Source organism: Opisthocomus hoazin, chromosome 12 (assembly GCF_030867145.1).
Source record: "Opisthocomus hoazin isolate bOpiHoa1 chromosome 12, bOpiHoa1.hap1, whole genome shotgun sequence".
NCBI lineage: Eukaryota > Metazoa > Chordata > Aves > Opisthocomiformes > Opisthocomidae > Opisthocomus > Opisthocomus hoazin.
This window is the reverse complement of record NC_134425.1, coordinates 4468718-4488041: the sequence shown is the minus strand read 5'-3', so window position 1 is coordinate 4488041 and position 19324 is coordinate 4468718. Positions and strand designations below refer to the sequence as shown.

Here is a 19324-nt window from a genome sequence, read left to right as displayed (position 1 = left end):
GAGAGACACGGAGAGAGGGGCTGGAGCCAGGGCTGCCTTTATTGCGGTGCTGTGTTTACTGCGGGGCCGCGGGCTTCACACTGAGGTGCCTTCGGCGGGCTGCGCCTCCTTCTTGTTGTCCTCCGGCTTCATGGCGGGGAAGAGAAGCACCTCCTGCGGAAAGGGACAGCGTCAGCGGGCGCCAGGGCCGCCCCCAAGCAAGTGCAGCAAAGGAGAGCGTTTCTGAGGTGGGGTTCTCTGAACGACTCTCAGACGTTACTCTCATTCCCCGTTCTCTGCCTTTACTAATGTTTACCTTGATGTTACTGGAGTCTGTGAGGAGCATGGCGAAGCGATCGATTCCCATGCCCCAGCCGGCGGTAGGGGGAAGGCCGTACTCCAGGGCTGTGCAGAAGTTTTCATCGATAAACATGGCTTCATCGTCACCTGCAGCTTTTGCCTGAAGGAGAAAATTCATAGTAAAAGGTGGGCTGTGCAGGGCTAGAGGGTACTGCTGCTGCTAACCCCTACCAACAAGAAGGAATATTGGTATTTGTAGCAGCCACGTAACTGATGAAACCGAAGCCCTATACAGCTGCGTGCGTGTGTAACAGACGAAGGAGCCTCAGCACCTGGAGAACCGTGGAGGTCACTTGCACAGGCACTTCCCAAACAGCTCCAGAGCTCACCTCCGTCCTGACCTGCAAGCTTCCTTTCTAGGCAAAGGCCCCTTCACTTCAGCAAAAGCTATCTCCGGGGCCGTATAGCACAATGACAGTGGAATAAATTGCTTTCAAAGGCTTCTCAGGTTCTTTACTGTTTGCAACCCCCCCCCTTCAACATCTGCAGAAACAACTAAGAAGCATAATTATTTGAATCATTGGTAGCTGCTCCATGAAGCAAAGCTTAGGGATTGCTTTGTTCCCCTCATGTAGAAAGATTAAAAACCCCTACACTGAGATGGTAACTCACTGCACTGACCCCGACAGCCTCCAAGTGCCTGGAGTCATAATAATGCAAATGCAGACTAGCCAACCCTCTCAAATTTAGAAAATGCCAAGTGTAAGTGTTGAAACAACAACAAAAACATTCTTGCTCATGGAGTTTCAAAGAAGACTTTGCAAAAGAGCATAAAAGCAAACTTTTCTGCCCAAGTCTGAAATCCTGCAATGCAAACTGCCATCCTTCATCTCAATCTCCACTTTTAACACAGGGTTTTTCAGGAAATTTTCATTCAATACATGTATGTCTGCAAAGTCTGGCTATAATCATGAGAGATAACTGCAGCCAACATACATACAACAGACCAAAGGTGAAAGAAATCTGTAATACTGTTCATTCTAACTGGACATTTCAGAATTTGCTTATCAAGTTAGTTATCATAAGTCTGTTTTCCTGGTTTTCACAATTGTTTAATCCTCTTGGACACTGTGAAGCCCTTAGACAGAGCAGGAAGAACAGGAACTGTTTCTGCAGACCACATAATCTGACCTCAATCATGTGTGGGCACGCACCCATTCATGGACATGTATACCTAATTAATAACAAAATCAGTTTCAGTAGCTCTTTTCTGAGGCTTATCCAGAGAAACCTAGTACTATAAATTTGTAGGCCTAAAAATTTCCAGTCTGCAGCTCTATTCTGTGAGCCAATTTAAAATACTAACCACCAGGATGTTTCTCACACACCATTCAAACTCTTACCGGACATGAAAATTTATTTAAGAACCTAGAAGTATAATGTTGTATGGCTACATAAATGCTTACATGGGGAAAAACAACATTGAACCTGGCAGAGAAAACGCTTTACACATTTGCCTTTTTCCAGATTAGTACTTCAGGTAGAATAAAAGGAAAGATACTCCAAAACAAAGTCGCACTACTAAAAAACTAATCAACAGCAGTGTTTGGACTTGTAGAGCAAGGTTTAACAGGAGTTAATGACAGTTTTAATGACAGGCTTTCACTTGAGTGAGAAACACTCGAAGTAGTAACAACCCTTCTCAGCTGTAGGGACTAAGGACAGTTTTGGAATAGACACAGGAAATATTCTTTGTTCACATGCCTGTATCATTGATTCACCAGCAGCAAGACACCGTACCTTGGCCTGATCCTCAAAAAGCTGCCGCTGCCGGAAAGGATCGTTAAGTTCTGTGTACGCATTGCACACTTCTTTCTTCATTATAAAGAGCTCAAAGCGTTCTGTTAGTCCCTGATGAGAGCGATGCCTGCACGAAGAAGATAAAACAACCATACCTTAAAACAAACCTCTCTACATAAGCAAAGAGCACGTACGTTACTTCAGCAGGATTGCCCACACTTAGCAGGAGCAGCCGTCAAAACTTCAAGCTGCTAAGCACCAGCACACCTCTTCCCGGGTGACGGGTGTCACAGCTCAGGAACCAACGTCTGTGTTGGCTGGTGTCAGAATTCACAAGCTAGGATACGACATCAAAGTCTCTGTTTTCACATATGTGACACTTCCCCCCCCCTTAATAAAGTAGGAGTAGAGGGTTTAAGAGAGTTACACACTGACCGTGTCTCATACTCTTACCATTTGGCTAGAGGACTCATGATCTGTGGGTGATCACAGATGAATGTAGGGTGGATACAAGTGACTTCCAGGAATTCACCAACTAACTGGGAAAGCAAAACCGAAACAATTATGTAACCACTTTCCTATCACTGCCCTCCCCAAACATCCTACTTCCCCCCATTCCCTACTGAAGAATCCTCTAGTTCTCACATTAAGCATGGGTCAGGAAGCTGCATTTTGGTGTACACAACACAAAAAAGATTTTGACATCGCAAGTGCAATATAGAAATAGCTGAAGTGCATTTCAGTGTGTTTTCCCAGACGCAGCTAAACTTTTGTTCTGAAGAGACTTCTGTTGATACAGATAGATCCTCAAAAACATCAGGATTATAAAAACACCACCTTTACTTACTTTGTCAAGAAGCCTGGCTGTTGTCCTGGGAGGTGGACACTCAACATTTCTGTCTGCGCAAAGGTCATCAAAGAACTTGCGAGTTTCTGAAATTGTTGCAGACAAAAATTAGAAACCAAACCAAGGCAACCATGTTTTTTTAATTTCTGCATTGTTCTACGTGTCTTAGAGTGATTTATAAGATCTTAATGGTATACATACGGAAAACATGAGCTTAAATGTCAATCTACAAAAATAGTGTTTGTTTTTAAACAGTTTACACTAGATACAAGTTATTTTATATTTCAGACATTTGACAACAGTTAAACACAACCCCATACGACTGCTGGGCATTATTATTTGGGGAAAAATAAAGGGGGGGGGGATCACTAAAAAGTATATGAAATTGTTTCCTTATGGGTCTGGATTCCACGAATACAATAGCACATAAGCACATTCTGAAGAAAGCCCAAAATAATCATACTCCTAACCTATGATCACAGGCATGGAGACTCAATGGCACAAAAGACAGTAGAAATAGGAAGTACAAACCTGAGTCTCTTCAACAGATCAAGAACTCCCCCCATCATGCCACTCGAGTACACAGCATCACATACACTCAACAAAGGAGATGCAAAAGAGTCACATCCTGCCAAAGGCTGCAAGGCATGAAGGCGTCTTTCTGGATTCTTGGGTAAAGCAATCCCATGTGTTAGTACCACCTCAAAAAAGCACTTCACAGACTGCAGGCTGAGAACGCGACACCTTTTGCCCTCTTTCTGTCAGGGAAGAATTACAGGACCTTCATACTCAGCATCTAACCTTCAGTTTCAAAACACTCAGCTGGTGGAAATTTCACTCCTAAGACCTTTTCCAGGTCGTGCACCATGCTAATTCGCCGGAAGGGAGGGGTAAAATCTATCTCATAGGCCTGTCCATCTTGACCATCTGGATGGTAAGTGATCTTGTAACCTCCAGTAATATGTTTCACCATCCCTACAAAAGGAACATGAAGTTTAGAAGAAGTGTATGGCACATAACATGCAATTCTTCTGGGGATTCTTACTCTTTTTTAATTAACATGGCATACGTCACCTGAAAGCAAGTTCTCTGTAATTTCCATCAAGTCAAAGTAGTCTGCATAAGCCATATAGAATTCACAAGTTGTGAATTCAGGGTTGTGAGTCAAATCGATTCCTTCGTTCCGGAACTGACGCCCAATTTCATACACTCTGTCCATGCCTCCAACCACCAACATCTGAACGAAAGGAAATTCTAGTAAACATACCAACCTTTTCACAAGAACTAAATAGAGCTCAAACACACACAACTGCAACGCGACATTACAAATCTCCTTCAACATACATTTTGTTTCCTTCGACCCCATGAGTCCACCCTTCTTCAAGAACAATCCTCATTTTAGCCACATTTACTTTTTTAGGATAAGATCACAACAGCCTGGAGAACATAGGCTTAGCCATGAGGGGCTTGTATTTTACCTTATGGTACAGCTCTGGAGCAATTCTCATATATAAATTCATATCCAGTTCATTGTGGTGCGTGATAAAAGGTTTTGCCACAGCTCCACCTGGAATTACATTCATCATAGGAGTTTCAATCTGTAAAATCGTAACAACAACAAACAAAATTAATTTAACAGTGGCATAAATATTTCCAGGCTCCTACCTCAATGCAAATTTTGCAAAACTTAAACAATTGTAATAATAGTGCTTCTTGGGGAAAAAAATAAAGTTATTTACATTCGAAGCATTCAAAAATATTTGGTGGTGAGAATGGCTGGGAATATATGGATACATGGAAACATTCACTTTAGATAAAAAGCTGTTACTGATGTTATGTAGGCATGGGAATCCTAGAGTCTGAAAGGACAAAACTGAAGGCAACATAAAGAAAAGTCAATGTGTGGTAAGAACAGAACAAGGATGCAGCTAGAACTTAAAAAACAGGAGAAATTTTGTACGCTATGAAAAAATATAGCTCCCTAAACAAGCGTTTCATGGGATTCTCCAAAGAGACCTAGGCTACAAAACAAGCCGAGCTGCAGGAAACAGAAAGCAGTCAGCGTCCCTGCCAGTACTGCAATCAGAAATAAAGCTTAACTGATGACAACTGAACACACAAGCCCTGACAACCAGCTGCAGAGCACGATGCAATACCTAGGACAGCTTGGCTAATTCTCCTCATAATTAACTAGTATCTGTCCATGGCATTAACTGTGCCATGTGGAGTACTGATGCAACTGAGCACTGCCCGATTCACGTATGTCCAGGCTGCGCTCTATCGTGTAGGAGGCCGTTCCCTGACTTCTCTGCCTTTTATTTTATTCCCAACATTCCCGACAAGCCTAAGTTACCCCATTATTCCAACAAGTCAGAACTCATATAAAGATTCTTACGATCCTTTTCAATTAAGTTACCAGAACAGTAAAATCCGTAAGTACTAGATTAAGAATTATTTGGAAAAAAACAAATCGAAGAAAGACATTAAAGCTATTACACATACAACAGAGATGGTACAGCACAGGTTTGGATTCCCACTGCTCTCACAAACCTCCCACTGGCCGCTTTTGCGGATTCAGTTGATAATGTAGTTTTATTTACACGTGTTTAAGTTCTAATCTTTCTGCTAACTGTAAAGTACAGCCAAGAGTCTGGATGCAGCAGAGAGCAGAGCTAGCGTTATTTCTTATATGCTACTCCACAACAGATCTTAAGATAAAACAAATTTTACTCACAGGAAGTAAAACCTGCATTTACCTGCAAAGGCAAAATACCCTGTCAAAGATGTTATTTCCACCTTAATTTACTGAAATAAGGGAAGGACAGCGGGATTTTGAAGTACGACCTTGACAAGTTTCCCGAGTCATAACCTCACCAACTGAGGAATAGTCCTAACTTTAAAAAGAGAGGAAAGGAACGGCTCCCGTTACATTAAACTGATATAACACACCGTGCTGAGGTAATTATTCTCACTTCTGTAAATATTTTGCTGACGAGCCTGAACATAAAGCATCCTTGAAGCTGAGGAGCTCTGAACACATTCAGCACGCACAGAGAAATAAACACTGAAGCCTTACCTCAAGGAAGCCCAACTCATCTAGAAAGCTCCGCATGTATGTAATGATCTTTGCACGGGTTATAAATTTCTGCCTCACGTAATCATTCAGAATCAAATCCAAGTATCTCTGGCGATACCTAGTTTCCTGAAAAGAACAAATATCTTTAGAACAAGCTAGACACAATATGCTGCCAAAGGAAAAAACACCAAAACGAAACTAAAGTGCCTTTGTTGACCGATACCATCAGCAGCTACAAAAGCTCATCCCCTCAGACCTGTCTCTCCAGCTGCCTCCAAGAGCGACAGGTATGACAAGTACCTTATCTTTGAGGCCAAAGTGAAGATGCGGCAGCATGTGCAGGCATGGAGACAACAGAGTTATTTCATGAGGAATAATACTCAGTTCCCCTTTCTTTGTTTTCCCAGGATTCCCCTCCACACCAATGATGTCCCCACGACGCAGCTTGTTGTTAATACGAAAATACTCTTCCTCGGATTTGTAGAGCCTGTAATTACAAAACCAATGTCAGCAGTTCTGTTTACAATTCAATATTCCAAACTGTCCAAGTCCCTTTCCAAACCAAATCCTTTAAAAAAAAGGATTCTCCTAGCAGGAAAGCCAACCACAACATCCTAAGCAAAGCATGACCTGGCTGCCTACACCAACCCATAGATGAAGAGCCTAAGGAGATGGAGGAATAGAATGCCCAAATACAGATCTCTAGGCCCCAAAACGCAGTTCAGTTCAGAATGGTACTGGGAATACCTCTACTTACTTGGAATTTGCCATGACCTGCAACTTGACTCCTTCACCACGAAGATCATAGAAAATCAGCTTTCCTCCAGAGGCGCGCTTTGCATGGATTCGACCTGAATATCAAAGTATGCAGATCATCAGGGAAAGAGTCCCTACCAGGAAGGACACAGGGCCTAAAGCCACAGTATTATTGCTTAGACAAGAGGGCTGTCAGCTCTGAACTGATCACTAACCATAGAAGAGAAGCAGTTAAGTCTCACAATTAATACCAGTGCACAAAAGACCACATAAACTTTGGGTCCTGGAGCCCACACACTCTGATCTTGTAGTTGTAAGGTCCACTCAGTTGGAAAGGACGTGCCCTGAACAGTCTAACACTGCTACAGCCTTCACGACCGAGTAACAGGGGAAACGGTAACAACTGAAGAGACCAGCCCATCACTAAAAGCAGCTAAGACTTGGCTTAGCAAAGCATCAGACCATCTTCCTGTACCCCAGATAAGCCTTTACCTGCCACCCTTAAAGTAACGCCTGTCAGGTGGTCTCCTGGCTGCAGGTGACTGTACTTCTCTATGAAGTCTGAGAGAGACAAGTCCACATGGAACTTGTGGGGATAGGGATCTTCATTGGTGCCCTTCAGCTGCTGGATTGCATGGCTACGGATCTTGTAGTATTGCTGTCACCAGAAACAAAACCAAACCATCTTGTTAGAAACCGAAAGTATTTTACGGGTTGTAAATTAAAACACAGCTGCCCTTATGCAGGAACACGCAGGTCCCTCCCGTTTTAACCATTTACTTCCCCTTAAGCAAAGAATCAACTGTAAATCGGTAACATTTATTCTCAGAATAGCACTAAGGATGAGGCCAGACACTCACATTCGGATCCAAGCTTTCCTCATCAGCACCAACGTCAACGTTATTCTCGGAGTCGGAAGTCAAGGATGGCTTATTCGAATGCTTTTCGCTTTGCTCTCTCTGCTTTGCCTCTTTTTCAGCTATTTTCCTCTCGGCCTTTAAACGCCTCTTCAGCTCGCTGCGAAAGAGCGGGAAGCCAGATGCAGCCGCGACGCCTCGGTGGGGAAACACTCGGCAGGGCTCTGCCAAGGGCTTACTGCACGGACAGCCCCCGAGGACGCGTGCCCGAGGGCCTCCCTTCCCACGCCGAGGAGCCCAGCAGCCCCACGCAGCACCAGCCAAACCCTCCTCCGAGAAGCCGGGCGCTACTCGGGGCTCCCGAAGCCCCCCCCGCCCCGGCCCGCAGCCCCCGACCCCGCCGGCCGGCACTCCGTGAGGAAAGAGGCGGGCGCAGCCACGCCGCCAAGCACCGACCTGCTCTGGTCGTGAAGCGCCTGGCGCCAGCGGAGCGCGGCCCTCCAGACCCAGCCGCGGAGCCGCGCAGCGCCGGGGCTCAGCATGGCGGGGCTCAGCACGGCGCGCACCGCGACCAGCCGCGCGGTCACCGGGGCCTCGGGTCGGTTCGCCGCGCCTCGCCTCCCCCCTGCCCGCCCAGCCTCACTTTTTGCTGAGGCGCGACTCAGCCTCCGCCGCCTCGCACGGGCGCTCTCCCGCCGCCGCCGCCGCCATCTTCCCCGCTCCACCCGGCCCTTCCGGCGCCACCCGCGCCTGCGCGCCGCGCCGTGGCGATGGCGGAGCGAGGGGGCGCGTCGGCGGCGCGGTCGCGGTCGCTGTTCTTGTGGGACGACGGGAGCCCGATGCGGTTCTACGTGCGGCCCGGGCTGGCCAAGCTGCGCCTGGCGCCGCTGGTGCTGGCGGGCGGCGGGCGGCTGTGCCGCGTGCAGGAGCCGGGAGCCGTGCTCCTGGTGCAGCCCGGCGAGGCGGCGCCCGGCGGGGCCGTCTCCACCGAGTACGTGACGGAGTGCGTGGAGCGCAACCGGCGGCTGCCGCTGGAACCGTTCCGGCTGCCCGCCGCGCCGCCCGCGCAGCCCGCCGCCTCGCCGCGGGGCCGCCTCGCCTTCACGGAGGCGGAGGACGCGGCGCTGCTGCGGGCGGTGCGGCGGCGGGGCCAGGCGCGGGCGGGCGGGCGGACCCTCTGGAAGGAGCTGGAGCGGGCCGGCTTGACGCGGCACAGCTGGCAGGCCATGCGCGACCGCTACCTGCGGCACCTGCGGCCGCTGCTCGGGGGTGAGCTGGGGCAGGCGGCGGGGCGGGCGGCCGGCGGGGGGGGGGAGGTCAGTGGGGGCCCGCGGCCCTGGGCCTTGCTGCGGCCTGGCAGTCGATGCCCGCCTGTTCCCGCAGGGCCCCGGCAGACGGAGGAGCCTGCACGGAGCACGGGGCTGTTCGAGGCAGCTAATCGGGAGTTCGAAAGCACGGAGGTAAGCGCGGGGAGCGGCCCTGCTGCTGGCCCTGCTGCTGGCCCTGCAGCTGCTGCTGCTGGCCCTGCTGCTGGTACTGCTGCTGGCCCTGCAGCTGCTGCTGCTAGCCCTGCTGCTGCTGCTGGCCCTGCTGCTGCTGGCCCTGCTGCTGCTGGCGCTGCTGCTGCTGGCCCTGCTGCTGCTGCTGGCTGCAGGGCCGCAGCGCCAGCTGCTCGGAGCAGGCATTCCTCACTGTCACGAAGTGGCTCAAGGATGACTTATAATGAACTTCTTAAATGGCTTTGCACCATGACACATCCATTCTGTTGTGGCTAAGCGGGAGCCTCGTGCAAGCTGTGAGCTTGTGATGAACGGTGCCGTGCTGCGGCGTGTTTCCTTAGCTCGATTCCCTGCCCAAGTTAGCGTGAGGAAATTCACGTGAAAGTGTTGTCACGTTAAAAGCTGTATTGGCAGCTGGAAATCATCTTTTGACCTCAGGCATAAAATGTTCCTGCAGTTGCATTAACATCTACTTTTGCCTTTTATGCTTAGTTTCTTCAAATTCACCTGTGCTTCTCTGTGAGCTTGCGTATCCTCATTAACATAAGCTTCACTCACTGAATTTTATTATACCTTGTGATTTCTGCATTTGTCATACACTGTAGAGTCACAGTGGAAGGTGTGGTTGGGTAGCAGTGATAAAAGCAGCTTGTCAGAAAATACCGTGGCTAACTGATGACCCTTCTTACTTCTAGTCAGGAAGTGACACTTCGGACATTTCAGAAGAAATTTCTGCACAACATGGCAAGGGAAAGTCCCCAGGAGAAACAACATCTGCTTTGAAAACGGGACCGGAGGACCCTGCTCTCCCTGACACTCAAAGGGAAGAAAGACCAACAAGCACTTACTCTTCGTCCAGCGCGGTGGGAGAAGTAGTGAAGACCATGCAGCACTTCATGGAGAAGTTTGGCGTGGACCTGCTGACTGTTACACAGGCCTTGCTGAAAAACACGGGGGACGTGGAGGCTACGCGGCACTTCCTGCAGACAGGGCAGCGCCTGGATGGGTACCCGCTGTGGAGCAGAGAGGACGATTTGGAATTGCAAAAAGATGATGAACGTGTCAGAAATAAATTGATAGCAAAATTTGGAGCTGAAAATGTAGCAAAGCGGGTAGCATTTAGGAAAAGTTAGATAGCAAGGCAGCAGGAAATGACTGATCTAGGACTGTGGGGGGAACTTGAAAAAACAAAGTCATTTCAGAAATGCAAATGTGAAGGAAAATTTGTTGCAACATTCTGAAGTTTCAGAAATGCTTTAAAGTAATTTTTTTTTTATAAAAGGCCTATTTTGTATTTGATTTTTATTTGTAATACTGAGTACACTGAACATTTAAAAGTAGAAACTGATGAAGAGAAAGGTTCTGTACAACATCTTTTCACTGAAAATTTGCTTTAACGTGTGTATCTATTGTGTAAGCCAGCTGGCAGTCCTACCTGTACATTGCTGCACACAGAAGGTTTTGAGCAGGGTTGTCACCAAAACCTGGCAGTCACATTAAGCGCTCCAACCTGTAGTGCATTATCAGTGCACAGCAGCAGCCTGCTCTCTGTCATGTGTCTTACTTCAGCCTGTTGTGGATGGTCATTTAATAAACTGCTCTGCCAGTTGTCATTGCCTTTTTTGGGGGGGGGGGGAGGGGTTAACGAACCTTGATTAGCAGCAGACATTTGGAGACAATAACAATGAAAATGTAACTGTTCAAAAAGAGAAATCAAGAACACTCATGCCAGAAGATGAGGCACGTGGCCTCCTAAATGGCTGCAGAGGTGTCTCAGAGGGGCCGTGTGTACTGGGGATGGCCCGCAAGGGTCACTGTGACGTTACAGTGCTTAATCTCATCTTGCAGAGGTCTGTCAGTTGAAACCTCGAGCCAGCAGACGGTCGTCTCAATTTGTATTACCACTTTCAGCACGTGTTCTCCAGTGCTAATATTGCAGGGTTAGTTTAATAATATTAACTTCACCATCTTGCTTTGTGATTTCCTAAACAATGAATAGCTCTGCCCCAGTTTGCACCTCTGCAGATTGAACTCCCCAGGTTCTTTAACCCAGGCAACGTAATGCTTGCACCAGACCACATAGTCTAGTTGGGAAAAGACCAGCTTTCAGGGCCACGTGCAACAGTAGTTCAAGCAGGAGATACAAGTTAAGAAAGAGTACTCGGAGTTTATTTAGGTATCTGTCACCTAAGTCATGTTCAAGAGAGAGAACACCATTGCTAGTATACAGTCACAATCTGAAAAGCTCAGTACTTTAGCCTGAAACCGTGCTCTGGTCACCATTTTAATATTATTTGAAGTCAGACCTGTAAATCTGCAATTCATTCTTTTGGTGAAATAAAATGGACTAATAAAAGCAAAGACTGATTTTTTTTTTCCCCTTTGGAATTATATTTTGGTGTTTTTGCTTATTGCGCTGTGGAACTCAAAAATAAGGTGAATTAGGAAATTGCTACTTTTAAGCCAAATTCAAGTTATATTGAAAGTCATTGATAGCTTGGTATCGTGAGACTGCTACTTCAGAAAACTGCTGTCCTGAAACACTGACTGATCTATTTGGGGAGTTAACCCGTGTAACCCCATCAGTGCCAGAACTCTGGGTTAGACCATGCTGTGTTTCACTGGACAGGCCGTCCTGATGAATAAGTGCGAATTACTTTGTACATTCCTGCTGCTCAGACCGGTTACCTGAGACTTGTGTGGAAGACCAGACAAGCACCTTAACGAGCGAGTGCAAGGCAACACAGCAAAGTAGTAAGGTTTTCAAAAAGTCAGAAACTTTACCAGCTGGATTGGAAACCCAAGGGCTGCTGATGGCCGGGTTCGTGAACAGGAGACCAGTCACCTCCTGCAGCCAGAACTTCCCGTTCTAGCTTGGGCAGTGTACACGTCTCAGCAGCACCATAACCTCACATTTCAGCGGTCAGCTTGGTTAACCAAAACTGCTCTAGAATTCAAAATAGCACACATTAAATGGCTGCAACATAAGATCATCAGGTGTAAGGCTTATATCTTTTTAGAATTCTGAGTGACACTTATTTTAAGAGTGAATTTGTCTTTTTCAGGGCAATTATTCAGGCATACAGTGCTTTTACCTTTGCCAAACCATGCAACAGCAGTCTAGCACTGAGAACCTTTCCATGTGCACTTGGTGCACTCAGTAGTCGTAGGAACTGCTACACCAAGAGCACAGCTTACTCACGGGTGCCCTCTTCCATCTGTCCTGAGCTCCCGAGAGGCACTGCTGATCCACAGATACACTCGTGCTGGTGCAGGCACGTGGGTCTAGGACTTTTCAGTCCGCTTCCGCAGTAACAGGACATGGAGATGTCACTGTATCGTATGGTTCTGCTTCAGGGCATTCTGGCTCTGCCTTTTCCCATCGTAAAAATCCTTGTTTTCTCTGCCTTGTCTTGCCAAAGACAGTTGCATTCCTTCCAGTATGCTGGAGGCACTTTGGCTTTCCGTGTTCATATCGGGTCCCTCTGCTGTTGGGGAGTGTCAGGAGCGCTCTTTTTGTAGCTCAAAGAAGTCTATGAGTTCCTTCTTTGTATTATTGCCTGGAGCAGCAATATTTGTAAACCTGGAAGGGTGAGCAGAGTGGCAATGGGCATGCCAGAACTTTTAGTTAAAGACAACTCCAGAGGGAGAAATACTGGGTCTGTAAACTATTATCTGGAATTTGGGTATTTCCTATTTGTTTCCTCTTAGAGTTAGGCAGCATTCATCAAAATTGATGAATTCTGGCCTTTCATAATAAAAGTTAGCAGTGAAGAGCTGATTGCATGCACCAGGTTGAAGAGGAACACACACGAATACCAAAGAGTCGGTTCCTAAATGTCCCTTTGACTGGTGACTTCTCCACCCTACAGTTCCTTGGTATAAAAGCACCGTTTACTCTTCTGAACTTGCACAATGTAAACTTCACATTTATTTCTAAACAGACTTCCATGACCTTTATTTTATGCACGTGCCAAAGAATGTAGCCATAGCTTTAGACATCATGCTCACCCTCTTGAAAGTTTGGGGGGGGGGGGGGTGTTCTGTTTTTTAGCTCCTCCAAAAAGTATTTTAAGTCATCTTTGCTTGCATTGAGACAACCTTAAATTTTCACATGACCACACTGTGTGGCTTTGGTGCTTCCAGAAAAAAAACTTACCAATTGTTGTATTGAGGAAGCATAGCTAAAGGAGTGTGGTAAAGATACACTGAAATCAACAATCCTGCGTTTTCTCTGATTAAGCTTAGGAAGCAGAGGTTAAAGTAATTTTCAAACCAGTACATTAAGAAAATGCATCATATGTTATTTTTATGTCATTCATTTACTGGCTGACTGGAAACACTATGATGGTTTTTGTCCAGCTAAACATTTGATACATGGAATTGATTGAGTCCACTGAAAACAAGTATTCATAATAAAACTCATGCCACTCAGGCTGACATTGGTTAACGTAGAGATATAATTAGCAGTGTACTCAAAAGAGTTTGTGCTTGTTCAGAAGCGGGCTTCTCGGCACTTAAAGTAGGAAGCTCTTTACTATGACTGCACTAAGAAGAGGCTTCTGAGACTCCATGCTTTTAGCTAAGTTGAGTTAAGGTCCATTTTAAAGGGACTTTTACCAAGACACAGCAGCTGTGGGCTCCTCTGGCGCAGTACAAGCCCTGCTGCTCTGTGCCGGCCTGCTTGCTCAAAGGTTGCATAAACGCTACCTCAAGGAAGATACCTTGCTCTCAGCAGACTTACTGCCACAACGCCAGTGCTGCCTGCTGAGCAACAGGATCCCTAGGAGTGATACTACAATATCCATAACATGCAGCATCGCACCCTTTGCAGGGACTGGGTCTAGCTCTAGGAATATAGATATCCACAGTGCTATGGCAGCAGGTGATCTGTAAATGTCACTGAAGCCCACATGTTGGATACAACTTCTGATGTCTCCTTTACGAATCTAGCTTCAAACCTGTATTTACACCATTCAAGATTGAGATCTGCCTCTTCTGAATTAAGTCAGTATTATTCCAGTTTTACAGATGAAGAAATGGAAATTCAGACTGGAAAGATACAGAAATAGCACCTGAAGTCTTTCCAACCCTTAAGAGCTTTGCTTTAAACAATAGGTTTCATACTTAGAGGAACTGTATCTTAGCAGTTTCCAGAAAGAAACCATGTCCTTGAGAAGCAAACATCCTGTAATTATCCACAGCTGCTTTTGAGATGGTTTTAGTCTTGGTGATCAGGGCTGATTGCTTCATCCAAAGGAAAAGCATGACCGAAAGTGAAATTTGGATAGCGGCTGACTGTGCTGAAGGAATCACCAGCAGCTATGGGAGAAATTCAGCTTGTGTGGTGTACAGACTTAGTAGCGCATCTGAATAATTCAGCGTGCTAGGCCCTGGATAGGGGCAAGAGGTGTCTGGATGCAGTTTCAAAGGGGTCCTTCAGAAACACTGGCACTCGTCTAGGCCTGCACCCAGAAACCAGGAAAACCCAGCTAACTGGGTAAGAAGCTGAGGGCTGCCCTGGTCAGCTACCCACCCCTGGCAAGGCACGAGCATACACAGGGGACTTTAAAGAAATACAATTTCATGGAGAGAAATGCTGCAACAAAACACCAGCCTGTGAAATCTAAATAATTAACAATAATACTGAATGTAACAGAACTTGAAAGAAAGGCTTTCCCACTGCTGACCAGTTCTGCTTCTAGAGCTGCCTTGCTGGCAGCCAGCCTCACCTCCTCACCGCTCGCTGCTGCACAGCTCAGCCTGCACCTCTCTTCGTACCGCTGCAGGATGGTCTCTCAGCCCAGTGGGACACACAGGATCTGGAGCACTGGTGCCCACCCCAGTGAAGATGCCTGCGGAGCTGCCTCTGGGCTGGGAAGCTCGCCAGCTCGCCCGCTTCTCTAGGCTGCAGTCTCAGACCTGACTGTTTGCTGGGGCTGCCTTGCTGGTTCATCCCACCGGTCCGCTCTTTAGCTCGCAGCTCCTCTCTCTTGCTAACCGACCCAGCTGCGCAGCGGCTGGCTGCAAGGTTACACTCCCCACCTTCCTCAGCAGAACCAGCACAGAACGACACCCTCATCAATTCTCTGGTACAAAAAATCCCAACCAGCCCAGGTGCTGTGAATTTGCCAGAAGAGCCTTCTTCCTGCTGTCAGAGATTGCTGCTCAGCTAGGGTGAGTCCTTCTCTGTCACCCTTCAAACACACGCAATGGCTACCGGCTGGACACGGTGTCTTGCCTGTGTACCTTCCGACATCAACACAGTCACTGTATACCCTAATTTTAAAACTCAGCGCTACATGCTTCTCTTTTTAAGAAGATGTTGCAGCTTTTTAACAACCCTCAAATGAGGTCTAATCCTCCAGGTAGATATTGTCACTTTTCTGTAGCAGGCACCAAATGCCTGTCTGGCAGGTTCAGTATGAGCACGCGTCCCCAGAGCTGCAGGGGCAGGAGCAGGGCAGCTGACCCACCAAGTGAGCAGGGCCTGGGGAAGGGGCTGCAGGCAGGGCAGGCAGGAGGGGCACGGGGAGGAGAGCAGTGAGCCGGCGATGGGGGTGTGGGGGAGAGGGAAGGGGAGCACAGCTTCCCGTGGCCCTGAACACCCTGCTCCTGCCCAGAGCCTGCTCAGATCACCTCCAAGGCCCAGCCTTGCCTTGATCACCTTCTCCCAGGGATGCACATCCCCAGAATTGAGCCTCATCCCTTGTCGATGCTGGTGATCCTGCCTCAGGACAGCTGCCTCGCTGTCTGCAGGGCAGTGGAAATATTCCAGCTCTGGAGGAGTATCTGAACGCACTGCTAATCAGACGCGTGTTAGAGGGACTCTGCAAGTTACACGTGTAGGGGGGTGTTTAGAAGGAGGTGTCTGTAGGCATTTCACTCCCCAAATCTGGTAATAAGTTTTTCTCCTTGTCTTATGAGCCACTGTTAAATACAGGTAAAAATAATTCTGTTGTTCAGGTTTCGCTATGTATTCCTGTCGGAGGCAGAAGAATGGCACCTCCATTGGAGATGGTGGAGAATGGCATCGTCTGTTAAATGTAACTTTGTTGTGTCCAAAGACAGGAAATATTCTCACCAAGTAATTCAATAGGATAACTTTCCGTTCTCCTCTCACCTTCTTCAGTCCACTGCCATAAACCTATCTTCCCAGTTCCAGCATTTATACCAATGGAATCTGTGTCCTTACCCTGTCTTTACAGCCTCTACCTGAGTGTGAGTTCTTCTCAGTCACACGTGTGGACTGTGAGAACTCCCAGGGAAACAACTGTTCTTGGTTTTGAAAGCTAGAAGACAGAATTATTTAATCTGAAAAATAAATGGATTCACATAGTCCCAGAAATGGATCCCCATATGCAAACCCAGGAGTTTTTATTTTCAACTATAGCTGGTTTATTCTGTTTTCCCATGATATAGTAAGTGAACACAAACATTTCCCCGACATTGCCACCAAGGCTGGATGCCCAGGTACAGGAATGGAGCAAAAGAAAAACTGGGGTTGAAAACTCAGCCGTTCCAAAAAAAGGCTCTTTCCAGAAACCACTGTCCGGTCATCCTTACGCCTCTTCTGGCATTACGTGTCAGGGGTGGCAGCACGACAAATCGTGTTCTCTTCATTCACCTTCTGTTTAGATCTCCTCTTCCCTCGCAGAGCGACTGCTCCGCTTGGTTTCACTGGTATTTAGCTGTGTTCTGTGAGGAGTCTGAGCTCTGCTATCTGGTCCCGCTCCTTTGCATTCTGTTTGCTCCAGCCTACGTGCACTCCCTCTTTCGCGTGAACCATGGACCGAATTTGGAAAACAGACTCACATGACTTCAGCCGGCATTGTGGCTGAGCCTCGAGGGGCCTGGGAGGGTGCTGAGAAAGCTCTCACGAGTGGAGCCGGGGTTCGTGCGGGACTTGTCCTTGCACAGCACATCATGCACGCACTCCTACACGCACGAGCATGCACCTCTGTCCCCTCCTGCTCTAGTAAACAGTTCTCCACCCTGCAGCCTGCAGAGAGCAGTTTTTCTGCCTTCAGAACTCATTACTCAGAGGAGTTCTGGGCAAATAAAAGATCCAGTGACATATTTTTTTGCTCTTCTTCGGACCGAATGAGCTGGTAGCCCAGCAAGTCCATCGCGTCCTTGCACACGTCTTGCACTTTTTCTATTTTCTGGAAGGGAAGGGAGCTCCTCCAGGCCTGGGATACTCTCAGTGCATCTCTGGACCCAACATCAAAGGCCCGTGCTCCTTGCCCCTTCCCATGAGTGATGTTGTGCACCCAGTTCCGAAGCTCTGGGGTGAAATGGAGTTCTGCAAACGTGTACATCTGCGCAGCCCTGGCTAGCGGGTCTCTGACGATGTCTTCGTAGCGGACCAGTAGGTATCGGTCTTTCAGGAAGCTGGGAACGGCCTGACTGCCTGCCTTGTAAATCTCAACGTGGCTTTTGCAGATTATTCGCATTGTGTTGTAGGGGTCCATTTCTTCCTTTGTCCCCTGGGACCCCACAACAATGTTACTGTCACGTTTCAGCTCTGCCACTGTGTTCTCCCGGGACCTGAACACAGCCCGAGGATCACGGACCAAGTGAATGATTTTGAGGTTCAGGGACGGATCAGTGAGAAGAGGGTAGAGAACCTTCAAGTCAAAGAACCGAACCTCCTTGATTGCAACATGGCTGTAGGTTTTACAAGCTTCCTCCACCTTGCTGAAGGGGTACTTGCCGCAGATCGTTTTGCAGTTGCCAGCAGTGATTATGTCACTGCGACTGAAGGAGTCACAGGCAGGGGGGGAGCACAAGGCTCGGCTTGTCTCCCACTGGAATAAATCAGACTTTTTCTTCTGGCTAGACATGTAAGCATCAAACACAGACATGTCACACAGAAAGACCGACCTGACCAGGTCCCGCACTGCCATGTGCAAGACCTGGGCACTGTTCTGGTACATCTTAACCCACACGTGCCACGCGGGCTCCATCAGGTAGAAGACGTTGGGGTGCTGGCTGAAGATTTGTCCGGTGAAGGAAGATCCCGATCGCCAGGAGGAGAGAATGAGGATGTGGACTGGAGAAGGTTTTGCTTCCATGGGGACATTGTTGCTGCAGGGTACGAAGCGGAAGTGGAACAGAAGGAAGGACAGAACTGCCAGAATCAGGAGCACCGGCATCCTTCTAGTCTTCATCAGAGTTGCAAGGGACCTGCAGAGACAGAGGAAGCTCAGCATCACAGGATCATGAAGAAGGCGGGATGCGGTCGATCAGCCTCCGGCCAATCCCTCCGCAGGCTCAGAGTTTGGAACACTGCCGCGCCACCAGCGACACTGAGACAACCACAGCACAAGACGTCTTTGGAAAGAACCTAAATACTGCAGGGCTGAAGGTTTTCTGTAACAAAGCCACTGTTTGTCAGTAAGCCATTCTAACACAGTCTTGGAAGATCACTGAAAAACTTGTCTGCACTTTTATCAAAGTTTAAGAGTTAGTTTGGTGCGTTGAAACAAGTCAACACACACTAATGTGTACTTAGTGTGCACAATCCCTGCAGACATGGTCCTGGCAGTTTTTATGGAGGAACGATGGAACAAACAGTTTTTGTGGAGAACTCAACAGTTCCAGATTGTTACTTTTAAGCTCCTGCTCTGACCACCACTTACAATTATTATTATGCCAGAATGCTGTAAAAATACAATGTAGGTTTCCATTTCTTTTGTGTATGTTCTTTTTGGAATTTCAGGAACCATTTATTGTCATCACAGGCAAAACCTCACATACCAAAGGAAGTCATTTGCACTGCAATAAATCCAAGCACAGCAGCTCTTCCACAATCAGAGCATCACAGGCAATTTTGCTAGAAAGGCCTACGAGGGTTTCTCTCATCCACTTTTGTGTAGGCAGGCTTACCTGCAGCTAACCTCTTTCTTAGCCTAACTCCTTTTTAAAGACTTGTCTTCTGCTACCGCTCACTTCAATCCCACCCATCCTGTAGGTCTTTTATGAGAAGAGGTACAACACAGTGTGTTAGTCTAACTCGAAGGTGTGCCTGAAGCTGGCTCCTTGTTTCTTGCACTAAACCTCTGTTCTGCCAGTTGAGGATGATCTCATTACTGGAAAATGTCCATTGTGCTGCCTGGGGACAATTCATAGCCCGAGTACCGGCTGGCACAGGAATCCGCGGCAAGTACGCCCTCAGAGATGGCATCTGAGGCAGAAAGGATTCACT

At 47.6% G+C, this 19324-nt stretch overlaps 3 protein-coding genes across 5 annotated transcripts; 1 reads left to right on the top strand and 2 right to left on the bottom strand.

Annotated features, from left to right (window-relative positions):
• Window positions 1–21: 21 nt before the first annotated feature.
• KARS1 (lysyl-tRNA synthetase 1) lies at window positions 22–8365 on the bottom strand. 2 transcript variants are annotated; one of them, XM_075433690.1, is made up of 14 exons: window positions 8259–8365; window positions 7619–7775; window positions 7251–7416; window positions 6760–6853; window positions 6303–6489; window positions 6003–6128; window positions 4405–4524; window positions 4001–4163; window positions 3728–3901; window positions 2927–3012; window positions 2533–2618; window positions 2080–2206; window positions 296–439; window positions 22–153 (listed from the first exon to the last, which is right to left on the bottom strand). In XM_075433690.1, exons 1-14 carry the CDS (start codon window positions 8324–8326, stop codon window positions 76–78), a joined length of 1776 nt encoding a protein of 591 aa, XP_075289805.1. In that variant the 5' UTR covers window positions 8327–8365; the 3' UTR covers window positions 22–75. The 2 variants fall into 2 exon arrangements, with proteins under 2 accessions (XP_075289805.1, XP_075289804.1); XM_075433689.1 differs by lacking the exon at window positions 8259–8365 and adding an exon at window positions 8072–8241.
• TERF2IP (TERF2 interacting protein) lies at window positions 8360–10722 on the top strand. 2 transcript variants are annotated; one of them, XM_075433692.1, is made up of 3 exons: window positions 8362–8884; window positions 8999–9075; window positions 9810–10722. In XM_075433692.1, the coding sequence occupies exons 1-3, from the start codon at window positions 8386–8388 to the stop codon at window positions 10245–10247; spliced, it is 1014 nt and encodes a 337-aa protein (XP_075289807.1). In that variant the 5' UTR covers window positions 8362–8385; the 3' UTR covers window positions 10248–10722. The 2 variants fall into 2 exon arrangements, with proteins under 2 accessions (XP_075289806.1, XP_075289807.1); XM_075433691.1 differs by having other exon boundaries at window positions 8360–9075.
• Window positions 10723–17087: 6365 nt separating this feature from the next.
• On the bottom strand, window positions 17088–18293 carry CHST4 (carbohydrate sulfotransferase 4). The gene has a single exon (XM_009945366.2). It carries the CDS (start codon window positions 18285–18287, stop codon window positions 17151–17153), a length of 1137 nt encoding a protein of 378 aa, XP_009943668.1. The 5' UTR covers window positions 18288–18293; the 3' UTR covers window positions 17088–17150.
• Between the last annotated feature and the right edge of the window lie 1031 nt (window positions 18294–19324).